Below are 25,351 nucleotides of genomic sequence, written 5' to 3' on the forward strand. Positions count from 1 at the left end.
ATAAGCAGATTTGCATTATAGGACTGTTAGTCTAGCAGCAGTGGGCAAGGGAGCCAGACTGGAGGCAGTGAGGCTAGTGATTAGGCTGATGCTGTCATCTGGTTGTGAAATGATGGGGTAGGATAGGGAATGAATGAGATAAATGAAGGAGGAACAGTCTACAATTTGGAAAGTGATTGGAATCTGTTTAGATAGAAAGGGTAGCATCAGGAAGCCTTTCAGGAATCTGGCTGGGCATGAGGACCTTGGTTTTCAGTTTTAGGTAGAGGAGAAGTAGTTTATGGGTTTTAGGCTTATTCGATTGAGGCACATATGAGAGATAATAGATACTAAAATATATGTTTAGAGCACATGAGAGCAAATAAGAGATAGATTCGGAAAGCCTCAAGAAATAAGCATTGGGGAGAAATTAAGATGGGAGTAGTGGGGGGGACCCTGGGCTTGCCCCATCGCTTGAACACAGCTAGATCAACATCAAATTACTTTGAATACCTAAGATTAAGAGAACCATCTGCATAATTTGAGGGCGAGAATGTGGCAGATATGAAGTGCAGAGACATGAATTGGGGGAGAGAAAGGCCATGGTGCCATAGGGAGTTGGAAGCCCTTTTTGTGGAGAGGAGAGAGAGGGAGAGAGGAGTAGAGAGAACAGCGTGCTAGTTTTGAGCCAGAAGAGCACCCCTGCAAAAATCATTGACTGAGAAATTGGGAGGAACTGATTATTGCAAGTTTTTGCAGAGTGGATCTCAAATTCAGAGGATTTGGAAGTCTGTGCCATTTTCTAGAGTTGATCTGAGCAGGTGGCAGTGGTCCAGGTGAGAAGAGGGTAAAGGCCTGAGAGCAGACAGCAGACAGCCTGGTGTGGGGATCCCCTGGGTCGTACTGGGAGAGAGAAGTTACCCTTTCTAGAGTGCATTTGGAAGATGGTGTATTGCTTCTTGAAGGACAAAAGATTGGGCTGACACCTTTGAGCAGCCACTTAACAGCAGGGGACAGAGGCTCATGCAGAGGGCAGATAATCTGGTTGCAGGTTTTCATTGTGCTTCACCATAAACTCCAGGCACTTGTGCAGTCAAGTGACTGCTTTTCTTTTTCCCTTTTTCCCATTTATTTATTTATTTATTTATTTATTTATTTATTTAAATGATATAATTTGTTGTCAAATTGGCTTACATACGACACCCAGTGCTCATCCCAACAAGTGCCCTTCTCACTGCCCATCACCCATTTTCCCTCTCCCCCAAACTCTCATCTATCCTTAGTTTGTTCTCTGTATTTAATAGTGTCTTGTGGTTGGCCTCCCTCCTTCTCTGTTTGTATCTTTTTTTCCCCCCTTCCCTTTCCCCATGGTCTTCCGTTCAGTTTTTCAAGATCCACATATGAGTGAAAACATGTGATATCTGTTCTTCTCTGGCTGCCTTATTTCGCTCACCATAATACCTTCCAGTTCCATCCACATTGCTGCTTTTCTGGGACAGAATGGCTCCAGGAGCAGTGCTTCAACACTGTACTCTGGAAGAAGGGAGCAGGTCCCCATCTTGCCAGGTCCTTTAAAATTTGGAATTTTGTATCCCAGCCAGAGATAGAAGACAGGAGAGCTGTGGCTCCAGGGATATTGATGGCCCAAGCACAGACTGGGGGAGGGTGGGGATCAGATGGAAGCCTGGGAAACAGGAGGGGTGATTGTTCGCTTATCTGTGGCAGTGGGTGTGAGCCTTCCTCACTGGGGGTAAAAGAGTGTGGTGACATATTTCCCCCCTGCCCACCAGCACAGTTGGACTTCAGTTAGCAAAACAGCACCTTCAGTAGGGGCTGGAGCCACTTATATCAAACCCTACCACCTGCACCATACAGGGTCATCTTTACTAGGGAAGGTCTGCCTGTGAGTCAGCACAGGGGGCCTCTCCCCTAGAGGACCAACATAGGCACCTCACACCCACCAAGTCTACTGATCATAGAGTGCTCCAGTGTATCAGCTTCAGTTCTGGTGGAAATACCAGATTTTTTTTCTTTTCTTTTCCTTTTTCTTTTTTTCTTTTCTTTACTCTTTCTTTTTTTCTTTCTTTTTTTTTAATTTTATTTTTTCTTTTTTAAAATTTATATCCAAATTAGTTAGCATATAGTGAAACAATGATTTCAGGAGTAGATTCCTTCATGCCCCTTACCCACTTAGCCCATTCCCCCTCCCACAACCCCTCCAGCAACCCTCAGTTTGTTCTCCATATTTATGAGTCTCTTCTGTTTTGTCCCCCTCCCTGTTTTTATATTATATATATATATATATATATATTTTTTTTTTATATTATTTTGTTTCCCTTCCATTATGTTCATCTGTTTTGTCTCTTAAAGTGAAGTCATATTTTTGTCTTTCTCTTACTGACTAATTTCACTTAGCATAATACCCCCCAGTTCCATGCACGTAGTTGCAAATGGCAAGATTTCATTCTTTTTGATTGCCAAGTAATACTCCATTGTATATATATACCACTTCTTCTTTATCCATTCATCCATCAGTGGACATTTGGGCTCTTTCCATACTTTGGCTATTGTTGATAATGCTGCTATAAACATGGAGTGCATGTGTCCCTTTGAAACAGCACACTTGTATCCCATGGATAGATGCTTAGTAGTGCAATTGCTGGGTCGTAGGGTAGTTCTATTTTTAGTTTTTTGAGGAACCTCCATACTGTTTTCCAGGGTGGCTGCACCAGCTTGCATTCCCACCAACAATGCAAAAGAGATCCTTTCTCTCTGCATCCTTGCCAACATCTGTTATTTCCTGAGTTGTTAATGTTAACCATTCTGACAGGTATAAGGTTGTATCTCATTGTGCTTTTGATTTGTATTTCCCTGTTGATGAGTGATGTTGAGCATTTTTTCTTGTGTTGGTTGGCCATTTGTATGTCTTCCTTGGAGAAATGTCTATTCATTTCTTTTGCCCATTTCTTCACTGGATTATTTGGTTTTTGGGTGTTGAGTTTGATAAGTTCTTTATAGATTTTGGATGCTAATCCTTTATCTGATATGTCATTTGCAAATATCTTCTCCCATTCTGTCAGTTGCCTTTTAGTTTTGTTGATTGTTTCCTTCACTGTGCAGAAGCTTTTTATTTTGATGAGGTCCCAGTAGTTCATTTTTGCTTTTGTTTCCCTTGCCTCCAGAGACATGTTGAGTAAGAAATTGCTGTGGCTAAGATCAAAGTGGTTTTTGCCTGCTTTCTCCTCGAGGATTTTGATGGCTTCCTATCTTACATTTAGGTCTTTCATCCATTTTGAATTTATTTTTGTGTATGGTATAAGAAAGTGATCCAGGTATTGTAAAAGAGAAAAATAAGAAACAAGAAAGAAAGAAAATGAATAGATGAACCTGCTAACAGATTGAAGTAGGACTGAAATTGCTTCGTTTTCCCCTAGAAGTCAGTCTGTGTAGCTCTTTATAGTCCATTAATTAAGCCAATGGTGAGACTTGTGTACTTCAAGAGCGAAGTTGGCCCAATTGGGCAGGGCTCAGTTTAGTAGCTCCACTGTCCACTAGATGGCGCTGCTAGCCTAATGGGGTGGAGTGTTGCGGTGCTCATAGGTGCGTATAGGCATGTGCGGGAGCGGTGAAAATGGCGCCACCCAGCCACCCAGTCTGTTCTCCCGGCTCAGCATCCTCTGTCTTCAGCTCTCGTCTTCTCCTGCTTTTTTACTCTCCATGATCAGGCCCTAGGCAGTACCTCTCTCCTGAGTTTTGTCTCAGATGTGGCTGTTTTCCCCAGCCCCTTACTTCGGAAGGACTGCGGCTTTGACCCATTCCACCCCTCTGCAGGAGGGTCTCACTGAGCAATGGCTGAATGAGCAATGGCTGAATGTCGGCTGCACCTAGGAATGCCCACTGGACCCTGCTGTTGCTGATGCCCCAAGACTGCAGCCAGGTGCCAGCCCATCCCAGAAAAAGTACGCGAGATAGCGTAGCAGCAGCGTTTCAGGGATTATGGAAAATCACAACACACATCTGGTACCAGGCTTCACCCTTAATGACCTTGTTCCAGCACCAGCAAATGTGGCCATTTTCTGGGGTCTGCTGGGACCAGGTGGCTTCAACAGCCTCTACCAAATGTCCTTCCAGCAGTGGAACTGGTTTTCCCCGTGTGGCCCGAGAACCTCCCGGTCCCCACTCTGTTCCTGGGGATTCGCCTGTTCCACCAGAGCACTGCCAGGTATCGAGCTGCGGAGTTGCAGCTTTTGTGCTCTCCTTGTTTACAGTCTTAATGGAATTTAAACTCTCTCCTTTCTCCTTTCTCCCTTTTTAGTTTAGTCCCTGCGGCTATTTCCAAGTTTCCACTTTCTCTCCAGCTGCTTTTGGGGAGGGGTGCTTTTCCCGTATTCTCCCCACCTCTCCAGTCTCAGTCCTCTCTCCACTCACAAAAGCAGTTCCCTACCTTTCGCGGCTTCTTGCTCCCCAAGTTCAGCTCTCCGTGCTGTGTACCTGCTGTATTCTGTGGTTCAGGTTGTGCAGATTGTTGCGTTAATCTTCCAATAAGTTTTCTAGGTGTGTAGGATGGTTTAGTGTTGGTCTGGCTGTATTTCATGGATGTAAGTTACACAAAAAGCTTCCATGCTGTTCTGCCATCTTTGCTCCTCTCTTTCTTTCTTTTTTAAAAATCAGGCTTATAGTTTCTGTTCATTTGTTTGTTTTTCGTTTCCTTTTCATGTTTTTTTCAGATCAACTTTTTTTTTGGATCAGGCTTTTTTTTTTTTTTTTAAATCAGGCATATTCTAACAAATCAAAACACACCTAGTTAAAGATCTAAATACTCCCACTGCAAGCAAAAAGGAACTCTGCAGAGGATCGCCTGTGGGAAAAAGCAGCCAAATTACAACAGCAGAGTGCACAGCATATACTGGAAACCCTTCCTTGAAGCACCAGGCCCTGGACAGTGTATGACCCCTTCCTAATATAGCATTACTCTCAGGAGCAGGAAACATAACAAGTTGTCATAACACACAAAAGACAGAAACCTAGACAAAATGACAAGATGGAGGAATTTTTCCCAAAGGAAAGATCAAGAAGAAACCACAGCCAGATATCTGATCAAAACAGATACAAGCAGTATGTCCAAACAAGAATTTAGAACAACAGTCATGAGGATTAACTAGCTGGCCTTGAAAAAAGAATAGAAGACACCAGAGCAACGCTTGATGCAGAGATAAAAGACCTAAAAACTAGTCAGGCTGAAATAAAAATGTTGTAACTGAGATGCAAAACTGACTGGTTGTAATCATGAGAATGGAAGATGCAGAGGAACAAATAGGTGATAAAGAAGATAAAATTATGGAAAATAGTGAAGCTGAAAAGAAGAAGGAAATGAAATTATTAGATCATGAATATAGAATTAGGGAAATCAGAGATTCTGTAAAGTGCAATAATATGTATATCATATGTGTTCAAGAGGAAGGGCAGCAAAAAGTGGCAGAAGGTTTATTTGAATAAATTCTAGCTGATAACTTCCTTAATCTAGGGAAGGAAACAGGAATTCAAGTCCAAGAGGCACAGGGAGCTCCCCTAAAAATCAACAAAAACAGGTCAACACCAAGACATATCATGTGCAAGACAAGTTTGCCTAGGGAAACTTCCAAAAGACAAAGAGAGACTCTGAAAGCAGCTGAGGACAAAATATCCTTAACTTACAAGGGTAGACACATAAAGTTAGCAGCACACCTGTTCATAGAAATTGGGCAGGCCAGAAGGTAGTGGCATGATATATTCAACATGCTAAATGGGAAGAATATGCAGCCAAGAATTCTTTATCCAGCAAAACTGTCATTTAGAATAGAAAGAGAGAAAAAGAGTTTCCAAGAGAAGCAAAAGCTAAGTAGTTCATGACCATAAACAAGCTCTGCAAGAATTATTAAAGGGGACCATTTGAGTGGGAAAGAGAGACAAAAGAACAAAGACTAGAAAACAAGAGAGACAGTCTACTGGAATAGTGACTTTACAGGTAATACAATGGCACTAAATTAATATCTATCACAATTACTCTGAATGCAAATGGACTAAATACTCCAGTCAAAAGACATAGAGTATCAAATTGGATTAAAAAAACAAAAACCATTGATATGCTGCTTATAAGAGACTCATTTTACACCCAAAGACACCTCCAAATTGAAAGTGATGGAGTGGAGAACAAATTATCATGCCAATGGACATCAAAAGAAAGCCAGAGTAGCCATATTTAGACAAACTAGATTTTAAACCAATGACGGTGGTATAAGATGAAGAAGGGCACTATATCATAATAAAGGGGTCTATCCAACAAGAAGATCTAACAGTTATAAATATGGCCCCCAACTTGAAAGCACCCAAATATATAAATCAATTAATAAGAAGCATAAAGAAATTCATTGATACAATAATAGTAGGGGACTTTAACATCCCACTTACAACAATGGACAGATCATCTAAGCAGAAAATCAGCAAAGAAATAATGGCTTTGAATGACACACCAGACCAGATGGACTTAACAATTATATTCAGAATATTTCATCCTAAAGCAGCAGAATACACATTCTTTTCATGTGCATATGGAACATTCTCCATATGCAAATCAGGCCTAAGCCATACAAAAAGATTGAGATTATACAATGTATATTTTCAGACCATAAAGCTATGAAACTTGAAGTCAACCACAAGAAATAATTTGGAAGGCCTTCCAATCATAGAGGTTAAAGAACATCTTACTAAAGCATGAATTAGTTAACCAGAAAATTAAGAAGAAATTAAAGCAAAAAGAAAGCAAATAAAAGTGAAAATATGGCAGCCCAAACCTTTTGGATGAAGTAAAGCTGGTCCTAAGAGGGAAGTATATAGCAATACAGGCCTTTATCAAGAAGCAAAAAAGTTTCAGGCAATTGGGTTAGTCATTTAAAGGTCATTTAATGGGTTAGTCATTTAATTGGGTTAGTCATTTAAATTAGTCATTTAAGCATTCAGCTCTTGATTTTGGCTCAGGTTATGATCTCACGGTCATGATATTGAGCCTCATGTTGGGCTCCTCTCTGGGCATGGAGCCTACTTAAAATTCTCTTTCCCCCTGTCTCTACCCTTCCCCTGCTCATGCACACACACTCTAAAAAACAAACAAACAAACAAACAAACAAACAAAAACAAGAAAAGTCAAATACACAAACTAATCTTAAACCTAAAGGTGCTGGAAAAGGAACATCAAATAAAGCCCAAAACCAGTATCTCAAATGAAATAACAGGACAGAATCATAGCAAGAGACCTAAGTGAAATAGACATAATATGCCTGATAGAGAATTTAAATAATGATCATAAAGATACTCACTGGAGTTGAGAGATGAGTGGAAGACTTCTCTGAAACCTTTATCAAAGAGATAGAAAACATAAAAAAGAACTGATCAGGGATGATGAACTCAAGAAGTGAAATTAAAAATATAATAGATAGAATAAATAGTAGACCAGAGGAAGCAGAAGAACTGATCAGCAACCTGGAGGACAGAGTAATGGAAAAGAAGCTAAGCAGGTGAGAGGAAAAACAAACAAACAAAATGAGAATGACTTGGGGAACTCAGTGGCATCATGAAGTGTAATAACATTTGCATTATAGGGATCCCAGAAGGAGAAGAGAGAGAGAAAGAAGGGCAAAAAAAATTATTTGAAGAAGTAATAGTTAAAAAACTCCCCAAATTTGGCAAAAGGAATAGATAATACTGAGGTCCAGGAGGCACAATGATCCCCCAACAAAAACTATCCAAGGACATTACCCTAAGACCCATAGTAATTAAAATGACAATAGTGATAAGGAGAGAATTTCAAAAGCATCAATAGAAAAGAAAACAATTATATATAAGGGAAACTCTGTAATGTTCTCAGTAGATTTTTCAGCAGAAACTGCAGGCCTGAAGGGAGTGGCATGACATGTTCAAAATGCTGAAAAGAAAGAAATATACACCCAAGAATACTCTAGCCAGTAAGGCTATCATTCAGAATAGAAGAAAGATAAATAGTTTCTTAGAGAAACAAAAACTAAAGAGGCTCATGACCACTAAACCAGACATTCAAGAAATGTGAAAGGGGACTCTCTGAGTGGAAAGGAAAGACCAGAAGTAAGAGTAAGAAAAGTAGGAAGCATAAACACTGTAAAAATAAGTATAACTGTAAAAATAAGTCAAGGGACTCATAAAATAAAAAAAAGTAAAGCATGACACCATATACCTAAAATGTGGTGAGGAGAGTAGAGAATGGCTTCAAACTTAAGTGAGCATAGACTGCTATATGCAGAAGATGTTATATGCAAACCTAATGGTAACCATAAATCAAAAACCAATAATAGATGTGCAAAGAATTAAGAGAAACGAATCCAAGTATATTACGAAAGAATGAGAAGAAAGCAAAAGAAAAAAGGAACAGAGAATTACATAAACAACCATAAATCAAGTTTAAAAATGGCAAAAAGTGCATACCTGTAAATAATTACTTTGAATGTAAACGGGCTAAACTTATTTCTAACAAAAAGACATAGGGTAATGGAATGGGTAAAAAACAAGATCAACCTTTATGCTGCCTACAAGAGACTTATTTCAGACCTAAAGACACATGTGGGCTGACAGTGAAGTGATGTAGAAGCAAGTATCATTCAAATGGAAGTGAAAATGCCAGGGTTGCAATACTTCAATAGGACAAAATAGATTTTAATCAAAGATTATAACAAGAGACAAAGGACACTATAATCATAAAGGGGACAATCCAACGAGAAGATATAACAATTACAAATATTTATGCACCCAACATGAGAGAATCCAAATACATAAAATAGTTAATAACAACCATAATGGAAATAATCAATAGTAATATAATAATTGTAGGGAACTTTAACACCCCACTTACATCAATGGACAGATCACCTAAGCAGAAAAATCAACAAGGAAACAGTGGCTTTGGATGACACACTGGGCCAGATGGATTTAAACAGTAGAATTATAAATAGAATTCTAAAACAGTAGAATATATATTCTTTTCAAGTGCACATGGAGCATTCTTTGGAATAGATCAATATTAGACCACAAAACAAGCCCCAGAAATGTACAAAGATTGAAGTCCTACTACACATCTTTTCTGACCACAATGCTGGGACTCTAGAAATGGACCACAAGAAAAAATCTGGAAAGAGCACAAATACATGAAGGTTAAGTAACATTCTACTAAACAGCAAAGGGGTCAATTAAGAAATGAAAGAGGAAATAAAAAAAAAATACATCGAGAAAAAATGAAAACACGATGGCCCAAAATGTTTGGGATGCAGCAAAAACACTTCTAAAAGGGAAATTTATTGCAATAAACTTTCTTGCTTACTTCAAGAAGCAAGAAAAATCCCAAATAAAAAACTTAACCTTACATCTAAAGGAACTAGAAAAAGAACAACAAACACAACCTAAAACCAGTAGAAGAAAGGAAATAAGAAAGATTAGAGCAGAAATAAATGATATAGAAACTAAAAAACCAATAGAATAGATGAATGAAACCAGGAGCAGATTATTTGAAAACATCAACAAAATCAATAAACCTTTAGCCAGACCCATCAGAGAGAGACAGAGAGAGAGAGAGACAGAGAGAGATTCAAATAGATAAAATCTGAAATGAAAGGGGAGAAATAACAACCAACACCCCAGAGATACAAAAGATTGTAAGAGAATATTGTGAAAATTATATGGTAACAAACTAGACAATCTAGAAGAAATGGATAAATTCCTGGAAACATATAACCTCTCAAAACTAAAACAGGAAGAAATAGAAAAAATTTGAGCAGACCAATTACTTACCAGCAATGAAATTGAATCAGTAATCAAAAAACTCTCAGCAAATTAAAGTCCAGGGCCAGAGAACTTCACAGGTGAATTCTACTAAATATTTAAAGAAGTACTAATACCTATTCTCCTCAATCTATTCTAAAAAATAGAAGAGGAAGGAAAACTTCATAACTCATTGTATGAAGCCAGCCTTACCTTGATACTGAAACCAGGTTAAGACACTATAGAAAAAGAGAACTACAGACTATTATCATTGTTGAATATAGATGCAAAACTCCTCAACAAAATATTAGCAAACTGAGTCTAACAATACATTAAAAAATGATTCACCAGATGGGAGGAAGGGAAGATGGCGGCGTAGGAGGACGCTGGGCTCACCGCGCGTCCTGCTGATCACTTAGATTCCACCTACACCTGCCTAAATAACCCAGAAAACCACCAGAGGATTAGCAGAACGGAGTCACCAGACCAAGTGCAGACGAGAGGCCCACGGAAGAGGGTAGGAAGGGCGGCGAGGCGGTGCGCGCTCCACAGACTGGCGGGAGGGAGCCGGGGTGGAGGGGCGGCTCGCCAGCCAAGCAGAGCCCCCGAGTCCGGCTTGCAAAAGCGGAGGGGCCTGACGGACTGTGTTCCGACAGCAAGCGCGACTTAGCATCTGGGAGGTCATAAGTTAACAGCTCTGCTCGGAAAGCGGGAAGGCTGGAGGACAAAGGGAGGGAGAGCTGCTGAGCCCCCTGACGACAGAGCTCAGTTTGGTGGGGAACAAAGGCGCTCGCCAGCGCCATCTCCCCCGCCCATCCCCCAGCCAAAATCCCAAAGGGAACCGGTTCTGGCCAGGGAAATTGCTTGCTCCACGCAAACACCCAACTCTGTGCTTCTGCAGAGCCAAACCTCCAGCAGCAGATCTGACTCCCTCTGGCTGCCACAGGGCCCCTCCTGAAGTGGATCACCTAAGGACAAGCGAGCTAAGCCTGCCCCTCCTGCCCCCGTGCACCTTGCCTACCCACCCCAGCTAATACGCCAGATCCCCAGCATCACAAGCCTGGCAGTGTGCAAGTAGCCCAGATGGGCCACGCCACCCCACAGTGAATCCCGCCCCTAGGAGAGGGGAAGAGAAGGCACACACCAGTCTGACTGTGGCCCCAGCGGTGGGCTGGGGGCAGACATCAGGACTAACTGCGGCCCCGCCCACCAACTCCAGTTATACACCACAGCACAGGGGAAGTGCCCTGCAGGTCCTCACCACATCAGGGACAATCCAAAATGACCAAACGGAAGAATTCCCCTCAGAAGAATCTCCAGGAAATAACAACAGCTAATGAGCTGATCAAAAAGGATTTAAATAATATAACAGAAAGTGAATTTAGAATAATAGTCATAAAATTAATCGCTGGGCTTGAAAACAGTATACAGGACAGCAGAGAATCTCTTGCTACAGAGATCAAGGGACTAAGGAACAGTCACGAGGAGCTGAAAAACGCTTTAAATGAAATGCAAAACAAAATGGAAACCACCACGGCTCGGATGGAAGAGGCAGAGGAGAGAATAGGTGAACTAGAAGATAAAGTTATGGAAAAAGAGGAAGCTGAGAAAAAGAGAGATAAAAAAATCCAGGAGTCTGAGGGGAAAATTAGAGAACTAAGTGATACACTAAAAAGAAATAATATACGCATAATTGGTATCCCAGAGGAGGAAGAGAGAGGGAAAGGTGCTGAAGAGGTACTTGAAGAAATAATAGCTGAGAACTTCCCTGAACTGGGGAAGGAAAAAGGCATTGAAATCCAAGAGGCACAGAGAACTCGCTTCAGACGTAACTTGAATCGATCTTCTGCACGACATATCATAGTGAAACGGGCAAAATACAAGGATAAAGAGAAAATTCTGAAAGCAGCAAGGGGTAAACGTGCCCTCACATATAAAGGGAGACCTATAAGACTCGTGACTGATCTCTCTTTTGAAACTTGGCAGGCCAGAAAGAATTGGCACGAGATTTTCAGTGTGCTAGACAGAAAAAATATGCAGCCGAGAATCCTTTATCCAGCAAGTCTGTCATTTAGAATAGAAGAAGAGATAAAGGTCTTCCCAAACAAACAAAAACTGAAGGAATTTGTCACCACTAAACCAGCCCTACAAGAGATCCTAAGGGGGACCCTGTGAGACAAAGTACCAGAGACATCACTACAAGCATAAAACATACAGACATCACAATGACTCTAAACCCGTATCTTTCTATAATAACACTGAATGTAAATGGATTAAATGCGCCAACCAAAAGACATAGGGTATCAGAATGGATAAAAAAACAAGACCCATCTATTCGCTGTCTACAAGAGACTCATTTTAGACCTGAGGACACCTTCAGATTGAGAGTGAGGGGATGGAGAACTATTTATCATGCTACTGGAAGCCAAAAGAAAGCTGGAGTAGCCATACTTATATCAGACAAACTAGACTTTAAATTAAAGGCTGTAACAAGAGATGAAGAAGGACATTATATAATAGTTACAGGGTCTATCCATCAGGAAGAGCTAACAATTATAAATTTCTATGCGCCGAATACCGGAGCCCCCAAGTATATAAAACAATTACTCATAAACATAAGCAACCTTATTGATAAGAATGTGGTAATTGCAGGGGACTTTAACACCCCACTTACAGAAATGGATAGATCATCTAGACACACGGTCAATAAAGAAACAAGGGCCCTGAATGAGACATTGGATCAGATGGACTTGACAGATATATTTAGAACTCTGCATCCCAAAGCAACAGAATATACTTTCTTCTCGAGTGCACATGGAACATTCTCCAAGATAGATCATATACTGGGTCACAAAACAGCCCTTCATAAGTTTACAAGAATTGAAATTATACCATGCATACTTTCAGACCACAATGCTATGAAGCTTGAAATCAACCACAGGAAAAAGTCTGGAAAACCTCCAAAAGCATGGAGGTTAAAGAACACCCTACTAACGAATGAGTGGGTCAACCAGGCAATTAGAGAAGAAATTAAAAAATATATGGAAACAAACAAAAATGAAAATACAACAATCCAAATGCTTTGGGATGCAACAAAGGCAGTCCTGAGAGGAAAATACATTGCAATCCAGGCCTATCTCAAGAAACAAGAAAAATCCCAAATACAAAATCTAACAGCACACCTAAAGGAAATAGAAGCAGAACAGCAAGGCAGCCTAAACCCAGCAGAAGAAGAGAAATAATAAAGATCAGAGCAGAAATAAACAATATAGAATCTAAAAAAACTGTAGAGCAGATCAACGAAACCAAGAGTTGGTTTTTTGAAAAAATAAACAAAATTGACAAACCGCTAGCCAGGCTTCTCAAAAAGAAAAGGGAGATGACCCAAATAGATAAAATCATGAATGAAAATGGAATTATTACAACCAATCCCTCAGAAATACAAGCAATTATCAGGGAATACTATGAAAAATTATATGCCAACAAATTGGACAACCTGGAAGAAATGGACAAATTCCTGAACAACCACACTCTTCCAAAACTCAATCAGGAGGAAAGAGAAAGCTTGAACAGACCCATAACCAGCGAAGAAATTGAATCGGTTATCAAAAATCTCCCAACAAATAAGAGTCCAGGACCAGATGGCTTCCCAGGGGAGTTCTACGAGATGTTTAAAGCAGAGATAATACCTATCCTTCTCAAGCTATTCCAAGAAATAGAAAGGGAAGGAAAACTTCCAGACTCATTCTATGAAGCCAGTATTACTTTGATTCCTAAACCAGACAGAGACCCAGTAAAAAAAGAGAACTACAGGCCAATATCCCTGATGAATATGGATGCAAAAATTCTCAATAAGATAGTAGCAAATCGAATTCAACAGCATATAAAAAGAATTATTCACCATGATCAAGTGGGATTCATTCCTGGGATGCAGGGCTGGTTCAACATTCGCAAATCAATCAACGTGATACATCACATTAACAAAAAAAAAGAGAAGAACCATATGATCCTGTCAATCGATGCAGAAAAGGCCTTTGACAAAATCCAGCACCCTTTCTTAATAAAAACCCTTGAGAAAGTCGGGATAGAAGGAACACACTTAAAGATCATAAAAGCCATTTATGAAAAGCCCACAGCTAACATCATCCTCAACGGGGAAAAACTGAGAGCTTTTTCCCTGAGATCAGGAACACGACAGGGATGCCCACTCTCACCGCTGTTGTTTAACATAGTGCTGGAAGTTCTAGCATCAGCAATCAGACAACAAAAGGAAATCAAAGGCATCAAAATTGGCAAAGATGAAGTCAAGCTTTCGCTTTTTGCAGATGACATGATATTATACATGGAAAATCCGATAGACTCCACCAAAAGTCTGCTAGAACTGATACATGAATTCAGCAAAGTTGCAGGATACAAAATCAATGTACAGAAATCAGTTGCATTCTTATACACTAACAATGAAGCAACAGAAAGACAAATAAAGAAACTGATCCCATTCCCAATTGCACCAAGAAGCATAAAATACCTAGGAATCAATCTAACCAAAGATGTAAAGGATCTGTATGCTGAAAACTATAGAAAACTTATGAAGGTAATTGAAGAAGATTTAAAGAAATGGAAAGACATTCCCTGCTCATGGATTGGAAAAATAAATATTGTCAAAATGTCAATACTACCCAAAGCTATCTACACATTCACTGCAATCCCAATCAAAATTGCACCAGCATTCTTCTCGAAATTAGAACAAGCAATCCTAAAATTCATATGGAACCACAAAAGGCCCCGAATAGCCAAAGGAATTTTGAAGAAGAAGACCAAAGCAGGAGGCATCACAATCCCAGACTTCAGCCTCTACAACAAAGCTGTAATCATCAAGACAGCATGGTATTGGCACAAAAACAGACACACAGACCAATGGAATAGAATAGAAACCCCAGAACTAGACCCACAAACGTATGGCCAACTCATCTTTGACAAAGCAGGAAAGAACATCCAATGGAAAAAAGACAGCCTCTTTAACAAATGGTGCTGGGAGAACTGGACAGCAACATGCAGAAGGTTGAAACTAGACCACTTTCTCACACCATTTACAAAAATAAACTCAAAATGGATAAAAGACCTAAATGTGAGACAGGAAACCATCAGAACCTTAGAGGAGAAAACAGGAAAAGACCTCTCTGACCTTAGCCGTAGCAATTTCTTACTCGACACATCCCCAAAGGCAAGGGAATTAAAAGCAAAAGTGAATTACTGGGACCTTATGAAGATAAAAAGCTTCTGCACAGCAAAGGAAACAACCAACAAAACTAAAAGGCAACCAACGGAATGGGAAAAGATATTTGCAAATGACATATCGGACAAAGGGCTAGTATCTAAAATCTATAAAGAGCTCACCAAACTCCACACCCGAAAAACAAATAACCCAGTGAAGAAATGGGCAGAAAACATGAAGAGACACTTCTCTAAAGAAGACATCCAGATGGCCAACAGGCACATGAAAAGATGTTCAGCGTCGCTCCTTATCAGGGAAATACAAATCAAAACCACACTCAGGTATCACCTCACGCCAGTCAGAGTGGCTAAAATGAACAAATCAGGAGACTATAGATGCTGGAGAGGATGTGGAGAAACGGGAACCCTCTTGCACTGTTGGTGGGAATGCAAATTGGTGCAGCCGCTCTGGAAAGCAGTGTGGAGGTTCCTCAGAAAATTAAAAATAGACCTACCCTATGACCCAGCAATAGCACTGCTAGGAATTTATCCAAGGGATACAGGAGTACTGATGCATAGGGGCACTTGTACCCCAATGTTCATAGCAGCACTCTCAACAATAGCCAAATTATGGAAAGAGCCTAAATGTCCATCAACTGATGAATGGATAAAGAAATTGTGGTATATATACACAATGGAATACTACGTGGCAATGAGAAAAAATGAAATATGGCCTTTTGTAGCAACGTGGATGGAACTGGAGAGTGTAATGCTAAGTGAAATAAGCCATACAGAGAAAGACAGATACCATATGGTTTCACTCTTATGTGGATCCTGAGAAACTTAACAGGAACCCATGGGGGAGGGGAAGGAAAAAAAAAAAAGAGGTTAGAGTGGGAGAGAGCCAAAGCATAAGAGACTGTTAAAAACTGAGAACAAACTGAGGGTTGATGGGGGGTGGGCGGGAGGGGAGGGTGGGTGATGGGTATTGAGGAGGGCACCTTTTGGGATGAGCAGTGTGTGTTGTATGGAAACCAATTTGTCAATAAATTTCATATATATATATAAAAAAAAGAAGGGGTGCATATATACAGCGGAATATTACTCAGACATCTAAAAAAGAATGAAATTTTTGTCATTTGCAATGACATGGATGGAGCTATACAGTATTATGCTACATGGAACAAGTCAAAGAAAGACAAATATCGTATGATTTCACTCTTATGTGGAATTTAAGAAACAAAACAAATGAGCACAGGGAAAGAAAAAAAAGAGAGGCAAACCAAGACACAGAGTCTTAGTTATAGAGAACAAACTGATGGTTACCAGAAAGGAGGTGAATTAGGTCATGGGTTAAATAGGTGATGGGGATTAAGGAGTGCACTTGTGATGAGCACTGGGTATTGTATGGAATTGTTGGATAACTGTATTGTACACTTGAAACTAATATTACACTCTATGTTAACTAAATGGAATTCAAATAAAAACTTAAAAAAAATAACCCAATCAAACAAAGGAAAAAAGACAAACCAAAAATGGACTCTTATCTATAAAGAATAAACTGATGGTTACTAAAGGTGGGGAGGGAATGGGTGAAATAGGTGAGAGGGATTAAGAGTACACGTATGTGCACTGATGAGCAGTGAGTAGGGTATAGAATTGTTGAATCACTATATTGTCTTCCTGAAATTAATATAATAGTGTATGTTAACTATACTGGAATTAAGTTAAAAAAATAAAATAACATTAGTAAGTGAGTCTTTTTCATGTAAGGTTGGGATGCTTTTCAAGGGCAGCTTCTGTGCTGGGCTCTTGGTGGATGAATCTGCATGCAGCTTTTTAAGAGCCATTTCTCAGTTTGCCAGTGGCCCTGTGGATCTTGTGAGCATGAGCCTTATTGGTCTTCAAAGCCACTTGTTTTAGGTGTTGGTCTTAAATATTGGCATGCCTAAAGTGGCATACAAATCCTATAATACTCAGGGATAGCTGTGGGTTTTGAGTTTCCTCCCAAATGTTGGTTGCCGTGATGGGGATAGGGTTTATGGTGAGTTTTTGTGCCTTAGCTTTTCCTACCTGTTTTGATGTGGTTTACATTTCATTTGCTTGATGTGAAGCAGTTGCTCTGCCAGTTTTTAGGTTTTTTCAGAGGAAATTGTTACATATATAGCTGTAGCTTCAGTGTGTCTGTGGGAGGATGTGAATTCAGGATCTTCCTACATTGCCATCTTGAACCAAAGTCTGAACAGAAAAGAATTTGATGAGAAAACACTGTGGGAGTGTTTAGAGTGCTTACTTTAATGGCAGATTTTGGGCTTAGAGATAATGTTTGCATCTTCTCATTTTTGTCTTGTCTGTCTTGTGATATTTGATAAGGTTGTCAAATAGGACAGAATTTGCATTTATTTCTCAGTTCAGAGACCATCTTGATATTCTCTTTCGGCAGTTTTATTCATTGGGCTTTTTCTTTTTATGTTTGAATTTTGTTTATAGTAAGGTAAAAATATTAACAGGATAAATTTAATGTCCAACAAATTATTTGGGACTTCTTTGCTTGTTTTAAATTTCCACTCAAAAGTTTGAACAGGTAAAATCTAGGAATGTTAAAATCTCTTCAATTAGTTGTGCTTCCTTTCCCAACTTATCTTCAAGTGAGAGATCATTTATTTTGAGACATAGTCAACGTAATGAAATTGCAACACATTGAGAAAATCTCAAGAGGTCTATTTCAGTGATCAAGCATAGTGACCTGTTGGAATGAAAAATCCTCAAATAAGGTCAACCTCTGATTTTTTTTAAGTAAAATGTAAGCCTCACTTTAATCACTGTCTTATTTTTAATATCTTTTTATGTCAGCTTTATCTGCAAAGCAAAATTATTGCTTTTACTCTTTAGCATCTTTAAATATAAATAGAGAGAGACGGGGTGTGCTTACTAGGGATCTAACCTAAAGTACACAATAGATATTGTATGACCTCTCCTTGACAATTATTTGTTGTTGTATGGGAAAAATCTACTTAAATAAATGAATCATCATAGTTTGAGTGCTTTGAGCTATTTAGTATCAATAAATGGAGAGTGTAAGTCTTGATAATGAAAGGTCAAACTTAAAAATCTCCATTTCACACAAACTCTGGTCTTTCAGAAAAACATTTTGTGGTGATGTGTTATTGCTGGATTTTCTCCCTTTTTTCTTTGGCCATGAACATATTGCTTGATTTTCATGTTTTTTTTTTTTTATTTTGAAGACTTACAAATGTGTTTACCCTAAAGTTCCTACTTGTAGCTATATAAAGTTCACAGAAATAAATGTGAAGAAGAAATATTTGAGAAGTAGAGCTAATATTTTTTTAGGGAAAATAAAGTGCTTAGAATTAAACAGAATGGTAAAACAGTTTATATTAATTATAAGTGAAATTACTTAAATTGTTTAGAATGTTAGATCTAGTATTTTGACTTGAACATAGCGAGAAGGGACAAAGAAATGGGCAAGGCACAGGAATGATTGTGCACATGAGAGAGAGTTAATATAAAGGTCATTAAAATTACATAAAAATTATGTTTGCTATAAAATGGGGAAAAAGGAGCAGACTTTGGCTATGTTTAAACTGATGGGTAGAGTTTGTTCCCATTTAAGGTTCTGAGAACTCTCCTGCCATTTGGAACTCAATTCAGATCTCTTCGTGTCTTCTACCCAGCCTGATCCCTCAATTAATATAAAGATTTTTTTTTCTGTTTTACAACATGTTGCTTTTATCCCTTTGTTTTTGTACTCTCTTTACTGCATTGCCTTGTGTTGGAGTTAATGGTATAGTAGAATAAGCACAAATATTGTCGTAAAAACCCAGTTTATATTTTCTGAGTAACAGTTTACTCACTTGTAGAATGGGGAGAGAAATAGGAAATCCTGTGAGGATTCAGCTGGGAGGCTTCAAGTACCTGGCACTGAGCGGGCCCACAGTAAATGTCAGTGCCTTTCCCACTTCTGAGTTTCATGTCTAGTTTCCTTGGTAGTCTGTAAGTTCCTTTAGGGCAGGAAATGTGTTTTATATTCATAGTACCTTGTGCATAGTAGGTTCTAAAAGATTATTTGTTGAATTTAATTTACTGTAGAGCTGTGGAAGCTTAGCACTGTTATTTCTCATTTCTTTTTCCTCTGTCACCTTGGATTGAGATAAACATGTTGCTTTCGTGAAATTGAGGATTTAATTCAGTAGAATGCCGTTATAATATGACTTACTCCATAGAGTTTGAATGGTAAGGGTCAAGTAATTTCCCTGGAAACTTAATAATACTCTATGAAATCTTACTAGCCTGTCTCACAGCATCATAGTCACAGTGGAATTCTGGTGTGTTTAAGATGGTGAAGTCTCTATCTGTAGGAGTCTATCTAAAGGCACACAGTGAGAATATGGGAAATGAATGGCATGAAGAGAGAGCAAATGTAAATGTCATTGTAAGTGACATTACTTGACATTTTAAATCACTAATCTTCCAAAGTATGTTCTAATTTACTAAAAAAAATCAAGAATTGAATTTCTTGTGAGCTCCCTTTGCTTAATTAATTATTAGCAGCAGAACAATATTCTATGATCCACTGCAATTTGTCTCCTTTGTGTTTATCTAGTATCTGACTCAAAAATGAACAGAAGTGTTCTGATTCAGCAGAACTGATTTTATAACTCATCTGCATTATAGAGCAGAAATGAATAAATGTTTGCTGAACATGCTACATATGCTTCCATTGCCAAAATGTTAGTTTTCTTTCCTTCTCAAAATATAAGATCTGAGAGATCTTCCTGGTTGAAGTTTGTAGGGTACTTATTTTGCATAGATATGTCTGTAGAGGCAAGTAGCTACCTTTACATGAATTTGTTTCCATGATTGGAATGTGAGAGCCCTTTTAATACTTCCTCATTATGATTTAAAATCATATATTCATTGCAGTTTTTTTCTTTAGAAGTAGTGGTGTATGCTAAAACAGGTTTCCTTTTTTTTTTCAAGTAGGCTTCATGCCCAGCGCAGAGTCCAATGTGGGGCTTGAACTCATGACCCCGAAATCAAGACCTGAGCTGAGATCAAGAGTCAGTCACTTAACTGACTGAGCCACCCAGGCACCCATTTTTTGAAAATGCAGTATGCTCTTTTGTTGGAATGAAGACTAAACACGCTTCCCATTCATGCAATAATGTTTGTTGTTCTTATGATACAGCTTCTAATCCTTTATAATCAGTCTTTCTTAAATTTCATTGAAAGGCAATTAGTATTTGTTATCTTTCTATTATGAATGAGGGAAACTGAGGCTCAGTGTTGACTCTTTCCCTGTTTTAGCTAGTTAGGCATTCGAGGAAAATGTGCTGCTATCCTAATGATTTACTTTTGTTTTTCAATTTCAGTTTCAAAGAACATTTGAGTCTCTTAAAAACGTTTCCAATAAATCTGACCTCCAGAAAACCTACCAGAAGCTTGGGAAGGAGCTGGAAAATCTGGATTATTTAGCCTTCAAACGTCAGCAGGTAGGAGTCAGAACTTTCCTTGGTGGAGGAGATGAACACTTTAGCTTCCTACCATCCTGCCTGTCAGTTTTAAGTGGATCTGGGGAAACTTACCTTCTAATGTTTAGGGCAGAAATAGGTTGTGCTGTGCTGTGCTGACCTGCCGTGTTCATACAGATTCATTGTGGTCCTTGCTTTAAGATGTGCAGTTTGGGGGGTTCCACATGTGTCCATATACCTCTCTTAAAGAAAACTCCTGCTGGTTTGTGAAGATATAGCTACCCTTTGATTCAGGATGCCTCAGTGGCATATAGGAAACCTCTGTGATGGCTTGGCCACATGGCTTTTATATTTGACAGGGGGATACTTGAGGAGCACAATCACTGATGACCAGGAAAAGGATATAGATGTACATACAAAATTAAGGGAAAGGATCATGAATATGTCAACGTATGAATCAACCTTTAGTTTTCTTGTTTGATCTCTGAAGATTAGTGAAATTTTGCTGTGTAAATTTGAACAGGAAAATATACTTTACAAATGCAAGTCTTTCAGCCTCCTTTTAAACTCCAAATAAATACAGAGCCAAAATAGACTTTTATAAGATTGCTTTTAGAATTAGTACTAAAAAAATGTATTAATTATCATTAAGTTCTGTGTGTTTGCAAGATACTGCCGCAGTAATTAGCTAGCTAATTTCCCCAAGCTGATCTTCACCAGTTTCTTCCCAGCCACTAGGTGTCAGAGTTGTCAAGCTTTTACTTTGATTGTTTATTCCAATCAGAACAGCCAGATAGACGTTTAAATTAGGTTGCATGAAATTCGGCAATGTGCTCAGTGATGGATAGCGTCTAGAAAAATGACTAAGTGGCTGACTCGTATGGGCAGGCACCAAGTCCATTACTTAAGAGTCTCTCCTGTTAGTGTGGCAAAAGGTGCAACTCTCTTGCCATTGCCCAATTCACAAATTTTGGATCTTTTGGATGGAGTTTTCAAAGCTAGGTATTTATTTATTTATTTATTTATTTATTTATTTATTTATTTATTATTTTTTATATTTATTTATTATTTTTATATTTATTTATTTATTAATATGAAATTTATTGTCAAATTGGTTTCCATACAACACCCCGTGCTCATCCCAACAGGTGCCCTCAATAACCATCACCTACCCTCCCCTCCCTCCCATCCTCACCAACCCTCAGTTTATTCTCAGTTTTTAAGAGTCTGTTATGGTTTCACTCCCTCCCTCTCTTTTTTTTTCCCTTCCCCTCCCCCATGGTCTTCTGTTAAGTTTCTCAGGATCCACATAAGAGTGAAAACATATGGTATCCATCTTTCTCTGTATGACTTATTAGTTACACCTTATGGAGTCACCACAGTATGGTCTAGAAATATTGACTTGAAAAGAGAGTTGTGTTCTGGGTTTGCTCTATCACTGACATTGCATGGGCATTTAGCCTTCCCATTGCCCTGTATTCCTGAGAAGGTGTATTTGTTTTGTAGAATGTTCTGGGGTAAATGGAGTATCTCTGCATATATTTAATTTATATGAAAAGGACACAATATCCATTGAAGTTTTATTTACTTATTTTAAAATTAGTGAGGGCTTACATATTAGCACATGTACAGAAGCAGTCACAGTTACAGAGAACTACTACAGGAATCTCCCATATGATGCTACTTAAAATTCACATCATAAGTCACTGCTCTGGCCTATGCATTTTTTAGTACAGTTTTGTTTTCCAAGAGCCATATTTTACCACTGAGGGATATTTGAGTTGGCAGGCAGTAGTCACTACCCTCTTCTCTTATTCTTTCTTATTAGCACATTTTCATTGATTAGATTCTTGCATTAGCTAATTGTGAATTTGGAAAAATGCTAATGCTTCAAGGGCAGGAGGGCAGAACTCTGACAGGATGGCCTTGAGGACAGATAAGTAAATTGCATGTGTGTATGAGTAACATATGGGCACATGGGGTGTAAATATATGTGTATGTATATATGTACACACATACACACACATCATATATACTATTAAATGGCAATTATGTATCACACATGGTGATTAATACCTATATAGATTAGATACTGAAATGTTGATAACAATATAATGGGGATGGTTTTATGAGCACCATTTTAAGGCAAGAAAATTAAGAGAGTTAAGTAACTTGCCTAAGGTCACTGGGCTAATAAGACATAAAGCTGGGCTTCAAATCTAAATCTGTAGGACTCCACACCTGGGTGGAGTCTTATTCCCAGTATCCCTGCAGGGAGCCAGGCTGGGGTAGGAAAGTGAGGAGGTCTAGATATGCAATATGAAGATAATTTTAGGGATGCCAGACCCAGGGCATAAAGAGACCTTTGAGAGTGGAGTACCTTACCTGGTGGGAGGCAAAACAGGCAAAACACTTCTCTCTCTGCCTCTCTTTCTCTCATGCAAATTGTTCAATATATACAAAAACACAAAAGGATTTTTGGAAGAATATCTTTAGACAGCTAAGAAAATGCATCAAACTTTATCTTCACGATCTTCTGAGTGTTATGTCTGGTAACCATGGTTCTAGTGAAATTTATTCACACAAGGCAGTGTTTTAAACTCAAAGGGACAAAATTTAACTGCATACACATCAGACTGTCAATCCTTTTGTATTATTCAACTCCACCTCTCCCTATCAGTGATCATTTTTTTTTCTACCCAGAAAAGATGGGAGGGGAATTGGAGGGAAGGAGAAAGAGGATGATAGAGTAGAAAGAAAGTCAGGAACCAAAGAGTGATGGAAAAAGAGGGAAGGGGACTTGTAAGGATATGATAAGAGGGCTCAAGTGAGGGAAATTAAACTGTACTTGGTTTTACACTATGTCCCTAGAACTCTTGATTTAATTGATCACCCAACCCCCCACCCCCCAGCCTGTCTCTGTGAAGGGATATTAAGAATAAGACCTGGGAAAATATTATCATAGATGAAAACATTGATTCTTTGAAGAATTTAAAAAATCTTAAAATAGAAAAAAGGGAGAGAAAAAGACAGGAATACAAGAAGACGTAGCAAATGAAGGAGATGGCAGAGAATAGTGAAGACAGATTTTGTTTACTTCTCATTTTGCTTCCAAATGTAGCAGAGCTTTCTAGAAATTTGTTGTATTAACCAAGTTCTGTACCAAAGTCACAGATGAATTGTGAATTAGGACGGGCAGGGTTGGAAGAGTCAGAACATCAACTCTTCTCTGACTTGACAGGATTTGCCTTTTATCTCCAATCCTGCACCTTAAAAGGCCTCCAAACCTATTAAACCCATACAAGTAAGTTTCTCCTACTGGAAAAGATTCAGGTCTCTGTAAAATTGCAATTCAGCAAGAAAGATTCTGCCTTATAAGGCAGGATTCTTTTTACCAGAGAATTAGTCATGCTTTGTTCCCTGGTCTAACCATATTTATCATTCCTTTTTGTGACAGCACGTAAGCTCCATAAGGACAGAGCCTCGTCTGTCACCTTCAATGCTGTATTCTCTACAGTGCTCACAACAGTATCTGACCCATGGCAAATGCTCAATAAATACTTGTTGGTGCTGTTGTTATTTTAAACAAGGAAGCATGCCCAAAGTTTTGGCCTCAGAATCCAGGCAATTAAAATTGATGTGTCTTACTCTACTTTTAAAATTCAGAAAGGCATTTACCCTTTGGCTTCCTGGATGTGGAAGATTGACAGATTGCCCCTTGCCTTATTTATTTAGTTTTTCTCCTAACATATTTCATTTTCCGTCCACTTCTTTAAACAGGCACAAAATGTTAATATTACCTTAATTATGAATTATGGATGACCAGTGAATTGATTACAAATATTTTCTTGGACTCATTCATTAGATTTTATTTCTTGTCCCTTTCTATGACATTTTAACATCATTTTGAGAGATTTCTTTCCCTGGGCCAGAGGGATCCCTGGAGTACTTTGCTCTCATCTTTTACCTTTATTTTTTGGAGTTACTGTACCTTCTCTCCTCTAGGTGTGATCTTAGCTATTTCCTTTCCTTTTCCTTTTTCTTTCCTTTTCCTTTCCTTTTCCTTTCCTTTCCCTTTCCTTTCCCTTTCCTTTTCTTTTCCTTTCCTTTCTTTTCTTTTCCTTTTCTTTCCTTTCCTTTCCTTTCGCTTTCCCTTTCACTTTCCCTTTCCCTTTCCCCTTTCCTTTCCTTTCCTTTCCTTTCTTTTTTCTTTAAGAGTTAGTGCTTATACTTCAACTATTCCTTAGGCTATATTTTAAGTTGGGGCACAAGCATCTCTACATTTTCCTACTGTCAAAAAGACTAATGTTGAAAATAGCTTTGGTTGGAAGAGGTGAGAGGAGGCCCTGATAGATGAGGTGATGGGTTTTTTAGTTTGAATCAGCCAGAAGTAACTAGATGACAAGGCAAGATTAACCTGAGAGTCTGGAGACTTTTTCAGTTTTTATTATCTGGAGATGCAATCTTGGAGGTTATCTGCTTGGACTATTTGGTTTTTATCTTCCTGGTTAATGTTACATAGAGAATGGTAATGGTAAGCTTCAGTTATTATATGGAGCCCAGATTTATATATTAATTTGAGAGGTTATAAATCAAGAGATTTCCTTGGGGTTTTGGTTTTGTGGAATAAAATAAAATAAAATAAAGTTTGATTATCTGTACTCTAATTTAATTCCTTCCTCTCTTTTTCTACCCTTAATATTTATAATAGCATTATGAGACACATCCCCTTTCCAGAGGCTTCTGAAGTCCTTTGGTATAAATTAAAGTTGACATTATTGAGTTGGACATTATGTAGACTAAAGCACATTTACATATTGATGTGAAAATATATAAAATTAAAATATTGTGCT

General features: G+C 38.6%; 1 protein-coding gene across 1 annotated transcript in view; it reads left to right on the forward strand.

The window, feature by feature from the left end:
• Positions 1–25,351, forward strand: part of LOC116738374 (catenin alpha-3-like) — a 468,686-nt gene that overhangs the window by 115,685 nt on the left and 327,650 nt on the right. The window contains exon 4 of the mRNA XM_032595164.1: positions 20,400–20,519. Coding sequence (XP_032451055.1) covers positions 20,400–20,519 — 120 coding nt within the window. The remainder of the gene's footprint in view (positions 1–20,399; positions 20,520–25,351) is intronic.

The sequence above is a fragment of the Lynx canadensis genome, chromosome D2 (genome assembly GCF_007474595.2).
Source record: "Lynx canadensis isolate LIC74 chromosome D2, mLynCan4.pri.v2, whole genome shotgun sequence".
Lineage (NCBI taxonomy): Eukaryota > Metazoa > Chordata > Mammalia > Carnivora > Felidae > Lynx > Lynx canadensis.